The following is a 16008-nucleotide window of genomic DNA, read 5'->3' as shown; positions in this document are numbered from 1 at the left end:
TTCTATGAAAGATATTCTAGAAATTGAATACACACAAATATCCAGGCACATGATTAAAGAATGTGAATCTCTTCTTCACAAATGATCACAATCCTTTCAAGAGTTAATGTTAGAAAAAAAAAAGAGTTAATGTTAGATAAAACTTTCCAAGACTATTTTAAGTAAAAGTAAAAAGAAAGAGTCTTGTGTTGACATTAATTGAAGTGATGAGTAACTTACTGTGAGAGGAGTAATAACTAATCTTGGGCATGCACCCAAATATTCATAACCATATGTATACTGAGAGAGTGCCATTCTAGCCACACAATTATCTAGGTCTATATCCCAATAATAGCGTAGTTGTCTCTGCCAGCCAAAGGAGTCGACTTCTTCTACCTATATGTAATAAAATTGATATATTTGATGAACAATTTTTCCCCACTGTATTTAAACACCATTATTTACAAGTTGTTCATGATGCATTTGTTACAGGCATTAAACATTCCAACATCAATCCCACCACCATCTAAAGAACAAACTTAAGAAAGAAATAATAATTTGACTTAAATGAAACAGTTACCTTGTCATGAATAAGTTCAGTGACTATGTCTCTTGCATGTACATCAATAGTAATTAAAGCAGTTATGATGTTTCTATGTAATCTAGGAAGACTGCCTCGAACTAATCCAGCAAGGGCATTTAATCTCTACAAATAAAAAAAAAGACATTTATTTCCCCAAATATGCTTGTGTGTGTGTGTGTGTGTGTGTGTGTGTATCTTTTTACTATCAAATTTGGAGTAGGCATTTGCCCAAATGATCCAAGTATTTTAGAACATATATAATTCTATGAACCATGGGACACAAATTGAACTAACTAATTCCTACAAGATTTCTATAAAGTATATACTATATATGTACATGTATATATAATATATAATACACATATATATACATATATATGTATATGTACATGTATATATAATATATAATACACATATATATACATATATATGTATATGTATATAATGTGTGTATTATATATTATATATACACTATATATATGGCTCTTGGCTTTTGGGCTACACCTAGAGGTGCTCAGGGCTCACTCCTGGTGGGGATCAGAGGGCCATATTGGATGCTAGGGATTGAAACTGAGTCAGTTATGTGCTAGGCATATGTCCTTTCTGCTGTGCTGTTGCTCCGGCCCTAGTACATACTATCTTGACCCCATTTACATGAGAGGAAACATGGTCAGAGAAGGCGACTTGTTGGCAGCCATGTAAGTATGACATGGGGGAAAAGGAGACTTGAGGAGACATCTGCCTGGGGGCTACCAAGTGCTGAAGTCTCCAGAAGATGGTTCTTAAAAATTAAACATAAGAGAGATAGGAGAGCAGGAGAGGCACTTGTCTGCATGTGGCCAATACAGGTTTGATCGCCTGAACCATCTATGGTTCCCTGAGCTCTGCCAGGAGTGATCCCTGGAAAGCCAAAAGTAACTCTTGAGCACAGCTGGGTGTGACCGCCCAAAAACAAACAAAAAATTAAATGCAATTAAGTCAGCACTTCATTTTCTGGGGTAGTTTTTCCTTAGAGAATTAGAAAAGCTAAACATTTAAACCAAGTTAATAATTCGTGAAAAGAATTTTTTCTTGTTTTAGACTGAACTTTTGAATTTCGCTTGAACAGCTAAATATTTTTCTGAGAAGAGTATTGTCTCTGAATTGCTGCGTTGAATTTTATTTTTCCTCCCTCCCTCCCTCCCTTCCTCCTTCCCTCTCTCCCTCCCTTCCTCCCTCCTTCCCTCCTTCCCTCCTTCCCACTTCCTTCCTTCGTTCCCTCCCTTTTCTCCCTCCCTCCCTCCTTTCTCCCTCCCTCCCTCCCTCCCTCCCTCCCTCCCTCCTTCTCTCCTTTCTTCCTTCCTTCCTTCCTTCCTTCCTTCCTTCCTTCCTTCCTTCCTCCCTCCCTCCCTCCCTCCCTCCCTCCCACCCTCCTCCCTCCCTCCCTCCCTCCCTTCCTTCCTTCCGTCCTCCCTCCCTTTCCCCTTCCTTCCTTCCCTCCCTCCCTCCCTCCCTCCCTCCCTCCCTCCCTTCCTTCCTTCCTTCCTTCCTTCCTTCCTTCCTTCCTTCCTTCCTTCCTTGTGAAGCAAGATACGTATTTTTCAGATTTATTTAGAAAGATGTGGGGGGCAGGGGAAGGGAGAAGTACACGTTTGAGAGTAAACACAGGCTTTTCCAGAGTGGAAAGAAGCAAGCAAAGAGACATCGAGATAAGCAAGTGAGATAATGGTTCAAGGGAGAGCACGGACTTGAAGAGCAAGTCCCTGCGTTGAATTTTCACTTTGATCCTGGTCATGTACTAGTGACCTTGAAGCAAACAGGACATTCTTTACTGAGTCCCCACCCCCACCCCTGTCACTAGTAATGTTTTAAAAAATTTTTATTAGTGAGACACCATGAGGTACAGTTGTAGACTTACAAAGTTTTGTGCTTGGGTTTCAATTATACAATGATCAAATACCCATCCCTCCACCAGTGCCCATTTCCTACCACCAAGAATCCCAGTATCCCTCCCACCCCCCATCCCCCCATCCCACCCTGCCTCTGTGGCAGGGCATTCCCCTCTGTTCTCTCTCTCCTTTTAGACATTGTGGTTTGCAAAAGAGGCATTGAGTGGCAATCATGTTTGGTCTATAGTCTACTTTCAGCATGCTCCTCCCATCCTGGGAGGATCCTCCCATCACCCTTTATTTGGTGCTCTCTTCTCTATCTGAGCTCCCTTTTCCCCTAGCATGTGTGGCTGGCCTCCAAGCCATGGAGCAAAATTCCTGCTACTAATCTCGGCCATTCTTGGGTGTTAGTCTTCTATTTTGTTACTTTATGTTCCCCAGATGAATGCAATCTTTCTATGTCTATTCCTCTCTTTCTGACTCATTTAGCTTAACATGATACTTTCCATGTAGTACCACTTGTATGTAAATTTCATGACTTCATCTTTTCTAACAGCTACATAGTACTCCACTGTGTAAATTTTAGAGATGAAATTATATTGAGGAACTTCATGAGAGGTTTTTCTTTTCTCCTTATTTCAAAAACGGTTTCTGCTCTATTTCCTGTTTTGAGGGCAATTGAGGGCAATTCTTTAAAAATACAATGTTGTTTGGATGTAGAATTGAACTCTGAGTTAAGGATTAGATATAGCAATAAGATGGAATTTTGCAACTGTAGGTTAAAATTTTTCATAGAGTAGCATTAAGATGAAAACCTGTTGTTTTACTGATACCTGACTGAGATACCTTAAAATAACCAAAGAACCTAAAACCAGAAATGGCGGGGAAAAAATTTCTTCTGGATTGAATAAACTTCTGAGATATATCCAGATCCCAGTTACTATCATTTCTTTTTAAATGTTACAAATCATTATAACACTAAGATTTTCATCTTGAATGTTTTTCTTTCTATTTTATAAGGATTCACATAAATAATGTAAAAATGCCTGGCAGCATCCTTAAGAAAACTTGTATACATCAGCACTTTTAGTGAGAGCTAAACTTTTACCCCAAAGCTTGATAAGTCATATCAGAGCATCAAACACTGGAATACAGTGAATTTGCAATCAGACCAATAAACATCACAAATACCATTTTTTCACAACAATGTGTTGTTGCCTTGTTAAATAACCAACCTCAAAGTTTATTTTTTCAAAATGTTCCAGGGTTTCTAGATGATTAGCATCTTCTATTTCCAAGCACTCAGTCAAATCGCGGCACCACATGATTTGGGAAACAGTCAGGACCACCTGCGTGGAAATATCTTCTTTAAGTATGAGACACAATAACCAAAAAAGAGAGGGCTCCAGGATAAGAATTAGAGAGTGTAAGTCACCTGAGAGGGGTGGCCAGCAACCACCCACTCTGTCCTCGGTTTCCCCTGGTAGTCGGCGATGGCAGCCTTGCTCAGGCGGCGCAGAGACGTGAACATAGCTTCCTCCACTTTACCGAGCCACTCCTCCACGTTGCCCCTGGCTTTCAGGCCTTTCCCCAAGCTAACCTAGAAGATCATGAGAGCAGCGATAACATGGCTTCTGTGGGACTTGTAGCCTTAGACTTGTACTCCGTACTGAAGCCTACCAAAATGGTCAACTTTCTACTGATAGCTGATAGTCCAACTATACATCTCTCTTACCTGTGCTGCCAATTCCCTGAAAGAGGCATCTACACATACTACATGAATTAATTTTCTTATCTTACTAGCCACTCTCTTATTTTTGGCACCAATCACCCTTCTGCATCTGTTTTTTCTTCTTTTTTCTTTTTGGGTCACACCCAGCAATGCTCAGAGGTCACTCCTGACTTTGCACTCAGGAATCACTCCTGGCAGTGCTCTGGGGACCATATGGGATAGTGGGAATCGAACCCAGGTCGACCGTATGCAAGGCAAACACCCTACCCGCTGTGCTATCGCTCCAGCCCCTACATTTGTTCTAAGATTGCCAATATCTTCAATTGTCAGGGACAACATTTTTAGGCTTTCATACTTTTTTCTTAGATGTTCAGTGACCTGACTATCCATTTTGCCTTGCTTTCCTGAGCCTGTTCTTCTAACCTCCCTTTACATTCCAGGCTTTCCTTGAATGTAAGTCTTGGTCCTCCCCATTTCTCTTCTCTACTAGTGAGCAAATTTTTCTTTGGGACTAGAGAAATGTTTATGAGCTCTTGCCATTCCCATATAGACCACTGTGTGCAACAATTGGACTAAGACCCTTGACATCTCCCTCCCCACTTCCAGAATATTCTTTATACCATGTTTCCTGTCCATTTTCCTTATTTTTTCTCTTTCCTCTCTCTCTCTCTCTCTCTCTCTCTCTCCCCCCCCCCCGTGTAATTCTCCTATATGAAGTTACTTAATTCCCACAGTTTTTAGGGACAATGTGTTTACTTGGTTGGTGTTCACCATATGCCAGGCACTGTTAAATGTCCTGGAGTTCAGAATTCATAATCTCAACCAGCCCACTTTAGTTCCAACTGTGAAATGTTAAGAAAGATAAGACTTAAATTCTCTCTGTGTTGTTTGAAAGACAGAGCACAAGTTTCTCATTACATTTATTGTGCTGCTCTTCAATAATTCTCTTGACCATATGCCCACTAGATATTGACCTTATTTATTTATTTATTTATTTATTTATTTATTTATTGCTTTTTGGGTCACACCCGGCAAATCTCAAGGGTTACTCCTGGCTCTGCACTCAGGAATCACTCCTGGCGGTGCTGGGGCGGGGGGGGGGGGGGGTGGGGAACATATGAGATGCTGGGAATCGAACTTGAGTCGGCCGCATGCAAAGCAAATGTCCTACCCGCTATGCTATTGCTTAAGCCCCCATATTGAGCTCTTCGAGAGCAAGAATCTTAGGGTGCCTTTGGGGTGCCTTTGAAACTGCTGAACCTGAGGAGAATCTGTATAGAGAAGCATTTACTGAATCCTTAATAGTGATGATGAACCTTTAGTCTGAATACTAGAAGAGTAACAGAACTTCCCTATAAAACACTGTCAACAAAAGGCACCTCACCCTTTCTCCTTCCGGTGACAGCATTGCTAAAATATCATTTGTAAAAACCTTCTCTGGTTCTCCTTCAAGTCCTGGAATTCTCCCTTCAGTAGAAATCATGACAGCAAATTCAAGCTTTGAAATGGAGTCGAAGCATTTCCTTAAGTGTGGCTGTACAGCTTGAGGATTTCGTGTCTGGGCCAAAATCTCAAGGAGTTCATCATTTGATAAGAAATAAAATCTGGATTAAAGAAAATACTTAAAGTACATTTGAAATCAAAGCAAAGTCTTTTACAGATAGGAAAGAAAATTCTTAACAGCATCTGCCTCCCCATCTGCTGGTTTCTTGGAGTGCCAATCTACTAGTGCTGGATTTTGAGGAAGGCTACATGTCTCTAAGTATTATTGTTGTCAAGATAAGTGCAGATGCATCAAAACACCTAGAATTAGTACCTGGTACATAAAAGATAGTGGTCATAAAAATGAAAAAAAGAAGTTCTGGTATACTAATTTGTTTACTTGTCTGTATTACTTGATTCTGAGGTCCTAAAGTGAACAGACCTTATATTTCCCCCTGCCCTAGAATATATCCCAGAACTTCACATATAACTGATATTAAAAGTATAATTTGTTGTGGCCTCTAGAGAGAGTTTGGTGGGTAAGGCTTCTGCCTTGCATGCAGCTGATCCAGGTTTGATCCCTGATGTCCTATATGGTCCCCTGTGTACAGCCAGGAGTGATTCCTGAGTGCATGAGCCAGGAGTAACCCCTGAGTGTATAATCAGGAGTAACCATTCCTGAGCATCACTGGGTGTCACCCTCAAACAAACAAAAACCCCAAACAAACCAAAAAATATAATTTGTTGAATAAGTGCATGGGTAACTGCAGAAACTTTTTTGGTTCTGTGAATATATACATGATGGATTCTATGAATATGTAATAAGTTTTCCCCAAACAAAAGATCAGGTCAAATGGTTTTACTAGTAGTAGTTCTATAAAACCTTCATAGATGGCCTACTACCTATCCTTTTCTCATCCTTCTTCAAAAAAGTGAATAGATGAGAATTTATTCAGTTTCTGAAGTGGAGTCAAAGGCAGAGACACCACAAAAAGAAAACTATAAAATAATAGGCCCTCCAGATTATTGGGTACTTGTTATTCTCCCTTGGAATGAATTTTAGTCAACATTATGCCCTCTAGTTCCATTCAAGTTGCAGCAAATTGTAAGATTTCATCCATCTTATAGTTGCATAATATTCTGATATATTAGCATAATTTCTTATTCCATCTGTCATTGGATATTTGCACTGTTTCCATTTCCTGGCCATTGCATTTAATGCTACAAATAAACATAGGTGTTCACATATCTTTTGAAATTACTATTTTTGTATTCTTGGGAGAGTGGTCTCAGCATGGTTGTGGCTGGGTCTAGAGGTCTTCAGCTGCCAGAACTCTGCTCAGGGTGGGGAGGGAAACTCAACCCTCCCTCCTCCAAGGGACCCCAGCGAGGACAGCCAGGCATGGGGGCAGGAGACTCTGCGCTGTTCTCTTCCTGGAGTTGTTCTCTTCCGGGAGCTCAGTTTTATAGTCTCTGGGTCTTGGCCATTGATGGGATTACACGGCACTGGGGGGCGAGGGGCACGTTGGTGGGTGTGACCCTTGCCTACTGGAAGATGGAGGATCTGGGTGGAGGATGCTCAGCCCTGATCCAAGCAGGCTTGGAGATCTCAGCCCCGGGACCTGCATGGTTTTGTTCCTCTGCCGGTACCTTCATGTGTGTGCAGAGTGGTCTCAGCATGGTTGTGGCTGGTTCTGGAGGTCTTCAGCTGCCGGTACCGGCAGAGGACTAAAGCATATGGGTCCTGGGGCTGAGATCTCCAAACCTGCTTGGATCGGGGCTGAGCATCCTCCACCCAGATCCTCCATCTTCCAGTAGGCAGGGATCACACCCACCAACGCCCCCACCCCCACCCCGTGCCGTGTAATCCCATCAACAGCCAAGACCCAGAGACTATAAAACCCACCTCCTGGAAGTGTGCAGCCGCAAATGTGGCCACGTGACATCTTATTATCTCACTCTTACTTTGGACAACCTGGCAGGCTACCGAATGTAACCTGCCCACATGGCAGAGTCTGGCAAACTCCCCATGGTGTACCCAATATGCCAAATACCAGTAACAATGATGACTCTCATTCTCCTAACCCTGAAAGAACCTTGAATATGGCACTTTTTAAAATCTCAGGGCTAGGGCAAAGGAGATGTTACTAGTGCCTGCTTGAGGCAATCGACGAACAACAGGATGATCGTGATCGTGATCGTGATTGTGTTCTTGGGATAGATCCAAGAAGTGGTGGTTTCCTTGGTTTTCTCTTGTTTTAAAATTATGGTTTGATTTTAAGCACAGCCTATTAAAATAATGCATAATGTTAACTACTTAAAAATACCATAGGTTGTTTTTATAAACTTACCTTGGAAAGATGACTCTTTTTGATTCTAAATGTGCCTCTAGACACTTTTGGATTTGGTCAAGTAATGCGTTGTTATTTTGAAAAGTCTCCAGAAGTCCTGTAAATTGAAAAACAGGTAAAATTGATTGTGAACAAATATTGGATAAAATATTTAAGTGACAGTAAAACAGATATAGCACTTTCAAATCTTCAGCTTTATTTTATAATTATAAAAAATATTTAAGATTAATAGGAAAAAGATAAAAAGTAACATACAAATACACTTCTATCATGATTTCATTGGATTTCCAGAAAAAAACCTATGTGTTATAAAAGAGTTTAATGGCATACTGTCAATGCCAAAAGAGAAAGTTCTCAGCCAAGATACTTCATCCTGCTAAATCATATTATTCCACATGATGGAGATAAAGACTTCTTCAGATAAAGAAAAACTAATATAATTTTATCACTCCCAAAACTGCTTTATAAGAAATGTCAAAAGGACTAATTCAAAAGGACATATGCACACCTATGATCATTGCAGTGCTTAATACAACAGCTAAGATACAGAAACAATAGAGAGGTCCAACTATGCATGAAAGGATGTGGAAGTTGTGTTATATATACACACCAGAATACTATGTAGTTTAAGAAAGGACAAAATCATGCAGTCTGACTCACAAAATTCAACAACAATGACTCTCCCCAAATCACATAAAAATGGAAAGGAGATGTTTCCTCGAGGAAAATATACAGATAGTCAAAAGGCATATGAAAAATTATTTAGCATCGGGGCTGGTGCGATAGCACAGCGGGTCGGGCATTTGCCTTGCACGCAGCCAACATGGCCGACCCAGGTTCGATTCCCAGCATCCCATATGGTCCCCCGAGCACCGCCAGGAGTAATTCCTGAGTGCATGAGCCAGGAGTAACGAGTAACCCGTGAGCATCGCCGGGTGTGACCCAAAAAAAAGCAAAATAAAATAAATTTTAAAAAATTATTTAGCATCATTCATTTCAGGGAAACGCAAATAACAGTGACAATGAAATGTCACTTCATGCCATTGAGAACAGAAAATACCAAAATAGTCTGGAAATGACCAGTGCCGTCAGGAATGTGGTGAAAAAGAAATCCTTTTTCACAAGTAGTGGGACTGTTATCTGGTTCACTCTCTATGGAAAACAGTATAGACATTCCTTAAAAAATTAAACATAGTGTTCCCATATGATTTGGTGATCTCACTCCTTGGCTTGGCTTCTATTCCCAAATACAGAAACATTCATCCCAAAAGATATTTGCACAATTATGTTCAGTGCAGTGCTATGTACAATAGCTAACATCTGGAAACAATTCAAGTGTAAAACCACAGATGAGGGGGTAAAAAAAATGGTGTATATAAACATATAATAGAATACTACTCAGTTGTAAGAAAAGATGAAGTCTCATTTCACTACTACTTAGATGGAACTACAAGATTTCTTTTTTGTTTTGTTTTAAATTAAGAATTAGATAGGAGCAATTAGGTTGTGGTGAACCTTAATCACGAATCATGAGAACTCCAGTCATGTTCTATCTTCCCTCTGAACAGAGGAACAGGTAAGGATTATCCTACCCGATGATCTATAGGGTGTCATCTTAAATGAAATGAGTCAGAAGGAGAAAGACAAAAATCTAGTGATGGAGTATAAAGAAACAAAGTGAGGGAATAGACAGTGTTCAGTGATTCTAAACCCCAAGACTCTTCCAACAGAACTGAATCTGCTAAACAGAGGAGAGTGTGAGAAGAGACCTAGGAACTGAGGAAGAGGGATCCTGGCTGGTGGGTGTGGTGGAGTAATTTGTATGACTAAAAGATTAATATTAATGTTATGATTAACATCCATATTAATAATGTCATATTAATAATGTTAACATTAGATTTATATCAATATTGTATATCATAGTATCTTAAAAAATGCAATTTTTGAACACAAATTGGGGCAGCCTCTATGCAAAAGGACATAGAGAGTCCTTTTAAAAAAAAGAAATTAGATATGATCCCTCAATACTACTTATAGGTATTTATTCAAAGTATATGTTTTTGGGATTTTTTGGGGGGCCACACCTGGTGGTGCTCAGGGCTTACTCCTGTCTCTGTCAGGGATCACTCCTGGTGGGGCTTGGAGGACCACATGTAGCACTGGGGATTCAGCCTGGGTTGGCAACATGCAAAGCAAGTGCCTTATATTAAAAAAATATGAAAACACTAATCTGAAAGGATTTCATTCCTATTATTCACAACAGCCAAAACATGAAATCAACCTAAATGCCCATTAACAAATAACTAGATAAGGAAGCTGTGTACTATTTCTAATCTCTATCTCTTCAATGCAATATGAATCTTTAGAAAAGATGAAAGGAGAGATGGTAGAGGGAGCAAGGCTGCCTTGCATGCAGCCAACCTGGGTTCAATCCCCAACATTGCATATGGTCCTCTGAGCCCCGCCAGGAGTGATCCCTGAGCACAGAAACAGGAGTAAGCCCTGAACACTGCTGGGTGTGGCTTCAAAACAGAATGTAAACATATTATAGGGTTAAAATTGTGAGTACATTGATACACTCTTTGGAAGCACCCCAAATTAGTGAAAGAGAAAAAAATGCATCAGATTCTCAAAAGTGCCAAAGCTATGAACCAGCTGAGAGATAATGATAAGTACAAACAACAAGATGGTGTTTACTTCACGTTGCTTAGCAAGAATGTCAAATGTGCTACAAATTTTCCTGGTTGTCAATACAGACTCCAAACAAGGGTCTGGATGTATGATGTGATATTCTAATCTTGTAAGTGCTGAAAAATTTTACAGTTGCAAAGTTTTTGGTCTTGAAACCTCTGCTTCATACCTGGTTGCGTAGCTGCTCGGAGGGCATTCGGCAACCGATTCACCTTTCTCATGATTTCTTTCCATGATTTATCCACTTGAAGGAACATCTTGGCCTCGGCAGGTAATTGTCTCTGAATATCTGGTGCATTGAAAATGCTTTCTAGATAGAGCCAGTTTCTCTGGCAAGTAAGCCACTCTTCCTGGGAGAAAATAGACACATGAAAATTCAAACCCCAAACCGAAAACATACAGCTACCTTGAAAATAATTCCAGGGAGACTCACAAAACTTTTTCCTTTTAGGGAGTGTCTCACAGGTCCTTCATGAAACAAGGCTTCATGCTGGTAAGCCCGCAAGGACTGTGGGCAGAACAGAGTCAGTGAGGATGACCTTCAGCCGAGAGCCAGCTAGAAATTGAAGGCCTTGCTCACAAAGGGAACTGCTTCTGTCAACATTCCTAAGTGAGCTTAGAAGTGGATCCTTTCTTAGTTGAACTTGGAGATCAGTAGTATCCACTTCTTTACTACCATTGCACAACTAATGGAAATTAAGTTAAAGCCATGCCTGAAGTCCCAAGTCACAGAAACAGTGGAATAATAAACTACACATTTTGTGCTTCTTTCTGAGGTATTTTGTTTCTCAGAAATAATAATACAAAGGTGATGATAATAATTTTAAATTATATTGTCATGTGTCAGAAAGCTTAACATATTCATATTTTTCTTACATTTGGGGCATATTAACAATTAAACCTTACATCTAAATTATGATATTTAAGTGGTTGAATAAATTCTTTCTTTTTTTTTGTAGGAGTACTGCTATTTATTCAGCCACTGATTAGCTGATTGAATTGGACATGAACTCCACCTTAATTTTTTAATTTTTTAATTTTTATATTTATGTATTGAATCACTGTGGGAAAAGTTACTAAGCTTTCAGGTTTAAGTCTCGGTCATACAATGATCAAACACCTTTCCCTTCACCAGTACTCATTTTTCACCACCAAGAACCCTAGTATACGCCCCCTCCACTTCTCCAAATGCCTGTGAGGCAGATTATTTCTACTTAACTCTTCTCTACATTGATTACATTCAATATTTCGACAAAAGATGCACCATTATTGTTTAGAATTCCCCACACAATCAGAATTGCTGGAAAGGCATTGTGAAATATTTTGTTTTCTATAGCTGGTTATGAGAATCATATAATGTCACGTGGCCACGATTTTGGATTTCTGAAAAGAGTCTTATAATTATGAGATTGGTTTCTGTGTGTCTGGTGTTATGGCTGTGCCAGAGAGCCACTCATGGGGTGTAACTCGTGACCTCAGTAGGGTGTGAAGGATGAGCCAGTACTGCCCCCCTTCCCATGAGACTGCAGTTGCCCCATCACCACCAGCTCGTACCTGGCTTTCCTATAAACTCTGAGGCAGCGGCCACCTTGCTGCTAAAGGGGGAAAAGGTGGAAGGGAGCAACTCCCTTTCCCTCCCGGGGAGGCATGGCACCATAGTTTAACACATGGTCCATTCACTTTTCTGCCACAAGCTTCCGGGATCTGGACTAAGTCCTTTTGCTGCTGGAGCCATGGCCGTGCCAGAGAGCCGCTTGTGGGGGGCAACTTGTGACCTCGAGAGGGTGTGAAGGATGAGCTGTACTGCCCCCTTCCCATGAGACTGCAGTTGCCCCATCACTGACGGCTCATACCTGGCTTTCTAATAAGCTCTGAGCCGGCGGCCACCTTGTATGCAGTCCAGATGCATTTCTGCCAAAAGCTGCTGGGTTCTGAGATTTGTTTCTGAGTCTCTGGGATCATGGCTATTAATCAGCTTGATCAGGAGCCAGAGAGGCCATTTGTAGGCGGCGACTCGGGGTCTTGTTGGGGAGAAAGAGTCGGCTCCACCCCCATGTGGTGAGGCCCCGTGTATCTTGTCACTGCAGGCCCAGACCTGACTGTCCAGTGGCCTCTGGAGGATGGTGGTCACCAGGCCGCCAGGGGAAACAGGCCAAGGCACGAAACCTATTTCCACCTGGAGTGGCCGAACACCAGTAACATACTGCAGGAACAGGACGCATTTCTGCCAAAAGCCTTTGGGTTCCGAGATTTGTTTCTGAGACTCAGGGATCATGGCCATTAAGCAGTTCGATCAGGAACCAGAGAGACCATGCCTCCAATTATATAGCTGAGCCAGAGGTGGTTTGTGGGTGTGTTTCCCACATGCCTAACTTTTGGCCATTTACTTTCTTGGTAAACTTTGCCCCAAGTTTTTGGGGTCTGTCCAAAGGCACAGCAGCAATTTTGGGGTATCTGGAAGTCTGACGTTGCCATCAGGCTGCTGATGCACTCACCTCACAGGTACAAATTGGCCTGCTGGTGACACCATACCCCCTGAATAAATTATTTCTAAGGTCCTGTGATTCTTTAATTCTGAGTCCAAAAACTGGAATAATCTTCACTCACCAGAGTTTGATTGAATAAAGCAAGTTGTTTCTGCCATTCGTCCACTCGGGGTTTTAGTGGACCAACATAACGTGATGAGGAAATGGTTGCAATGTTAATGGTACTATCATCAAGAAGGACCTTTAAAGGAGGAAAAGAAAGTTCATACAATATTATGCACTTGTGCTCACAAAGACAATTATAAATGTTAGACCTCAAGGGTCCAACTTTTTGAAAGAGTGTCTTAGACCTACTGTTTTCTACTCATCCATTTTCATTTCTTATCCCCTTTCCTATGACCTACAGCTCATTATAATGCTGTCTTAAAACCCCCAAATGTGCTTCTGATTGGCAAATTTTAGTTGTACTATAATAATGATTTCATAGTATATATTTGTTTTGACACACCTCTTTGTAAAAATTTGTAAAATTAGCTACTTTTTCTATGTAAAGAAACAACTTTCCCTCAATTATTTTGAGTAAGATGGAAGTTGAACACATTTACAGTAAGCTCTGAATGATAACTACAGATTTCCTTCTTAATTTCCATCCCTTTCCCATACACTAGTGACCCTCAGAGAACACATGCATTTAAAAAATAATGTGCCTGTTAATAGAAATTATTTTAGTTATCCTATGTAATTTATAATATTTATTAGAACAGAAATGATATGACGTGGCGTAATGACATCACTTGCCCTCACACCTGTGACTTTAAACCATTGCTCAGAGTGATTGTCTAATCTTGTTCTTCGAACTTACACCTGCAGAGTTCTTTCAGCTCCATTTTAGTTTAGATACATGATAACAGACTAGAGATTTGCTTTGTAAGACCTAGGTCTCTGCTAAACAAGTACCTTTGGGTTCTAAGACACTAAGTCTATTCCAAATGCATAGGGTAGGTTTATCGTTTTTGTTGTTCAAAATGCATGACCATCGTCCTATACTCAAAAACTTAAAGTGAATTTAGCTTTCTTGTATAGTCTAAATCTAAATCTGAAATGAAAATTATTTAAATGGTTGGGAATACCCTTCACTTTCACTATGCCTTTCAAATTTCATCTGTCCTTTTAAGCTCAGCATGTCTTTATTGGTCTAGAAAGGATTCTTTGATTAGTTATTTTTTTCCTTTTAAAAAATCCCCCTACACTTACTAACTACATATAGATGTACTTTTATTGCTTTGCTAATTATTTTATGTTTAAGTGGTCATGTAAATTATTCCTACTCCTGCCTTGCCTTCCCAATTATGATGAGAATTAAAGAAGAAAAGACTTTTTTCTTTAATTTTAATCATAATTTCCCATAGAAGACTTTGGACAGTATTGCCAGAACCTTTCCATTAAAGTTCAATAGCCCAGTTACTCACCTGTATATCATCTGTGCCACCTAGGATAAATACATCTTTCGAGTCACGGTGAGGAAGAACAACAAATTCAGTTGATTTCCAAGAATCTTCCACCTTGGAAATTATTAAAATCTTAGGTTAACCGAGTGTATTTGTTTAGGCATTAAAAAATGCATGCAGAATGAAAAAGGCATAAAATCGACAATGATCTCACTACTCTATTTAGAGCCTTTAACGTTCTTAAGATCCTCTTCTTGCTTATTTAAAATTATTTGTTTTACTGACTAACATTAATACATGCAGATAAAATCATAGTTTAGTGTATATTACTACAGATTTATAATTTAATGAAGAGGAAAATTATTTTAATAATTTGTAGTTGTGTGTGTGTAATTCTAAGATAAAAATGTTGAAGTCTTCTTAATGTCTTTTGAAACATTTCACATCTTCACCAGTAGTTTGAAAGATAATGTGGTTTATTATTAAAGATACTCCTTGGTGTGCTTTTCTTAATATTTGCAAATTTCGAAACTTGTTGCTATGATTTCTCTTAGTCTATAATCTAAGTAGAAAGAGGATATTCACAGTGATGGAACAACAGTACAACTGAAAATGAGAATAAAAATCACACTGTTGAAAAATTTATGCAGATAAATAAATGACAACATTTACAATGAATATAAAAACCTATAAAATGATCTTCAAAATATATATTTTTCAGATGTACCTTTTTAAGAATTGTTTCTAAGGCAGCTTCTCCAGAAGCTTGTCCAGAAATGTCCTGGATTTCTTGACCAAACTCAAAAACATGCAACTCAGAGAGTTTTTCCAAGGTTAATGGGACATCAAGGTCCACTAGCACAGCATCGACTGCTTGTTCAATAGCTGCCCAATGTCTGGTCTTCAAAGTTGGGTTTCTCAAGTCAATAATTACTGGAAGCTGAAAAATCGACACTTTTAGAGACTTATTTAAACATAAAAAAATTTAAGGAGGGTATAAGAAATGACCAAAGGCAAAAGAAAGGAGAAGTGAGCTCAAAATTATTTACCAAGGGGTTGAGGTGAGGTGGGTGGCAGGGACCATGGGACATTGGTGTAAGGATGTTAACACTGGTGATGGGTGCAGTATTAGAATATTGTATGCATGAAACAGTACATACTAGCATTATAAATCATTATAAAAAACTACGAGGAAAGACACATGTCCAAGGCTTCTGGCTTTAATTTGGAAATATAGAGAACTCTGAAGAATGTCACGTAGAGGGCCCTGAGTGATCGTACAGAGAATAGGGTATTTGTCTTGACATGGCTGACTCAGGTACAATCCCCAACACCCCGCATGTCCCCTGAATGCATCAGGGGTGATGCCTGAGCACAGAGCCAGAAGT

General features: G+C 39.9%; 1 protein-coding gene and 1 pseudogene across 1 annotated transcript in view; both read right to left on the bottom strand.

Moving 5' to 3' along the window:
• The window catches only part of DNAH6 (dynein axonemal heavy chain 6), a 211933-nt gene that overhangs the window by 122676 nt on the left and 73249 nt on the right, over positions 1 to 16008 (bottom strand). Inside the window, exons 19-28 of the mRNA XM_056115431.1 lie at positions 15348 to 15560; positions 14642 to 14734; positions 13294 to 13413; positions 10856 to 11036; positions 7996 to 8092; positions 5547 to 5766; positions 3866 to 4030; positions 3666 to 3779; positions 560 to 685; positions 220 to 375 (exon numbers count right to left, since the gene is read on the bottom strand). Coding sequence (XP_055971406.1) covers positions 220 to 375; positions 560 to 685; positions 3666 to 3779; positions 3866 to 4030; positions 5547 to 5766; positions 7996 to 8092; positions 10856 to 11036; positions 13294 to 13413; positions 14642 to 14734; positions 15348 to 15560 — 1485 coding nt within the window. The remainder of the gene's footprint in view (positions 1 to 219; positions 376 to 559; positions 686 to 3665; positions 3780 to 3865; positions 4031 to 5546; positions 5767 to 7995; positions 8093 to 10855; positions 11037 to 13293; positions 13414 to 14641; positions 14735 to 15347; positions 15561 to 16008) is intronic.
• Positions 9480 to 9594, bottom strand: LOC130029242 (uncharacterized; annotated as a pseudogene).

The sequence above is a fragment of the Sorex fumeus genome, unplaced genomic scaffold, assembly GCF_029834395.1.
Source record: "Sorex fumeus unplaced genomic scaffold, SorFum_2.1 ptg000003l, whole genome shotgun sequence".
NCBI lineage: Eukaryota > Metazoa > Chordata > Mammalia > Eulipotyphla > Soricidae > Sorex > Sorex fumeus.
The sequence above is the reverse complement of the archived record's forward strand: the minus strand, read 5'-3'. Positions and strand labels throughout refer to the sequence as shown.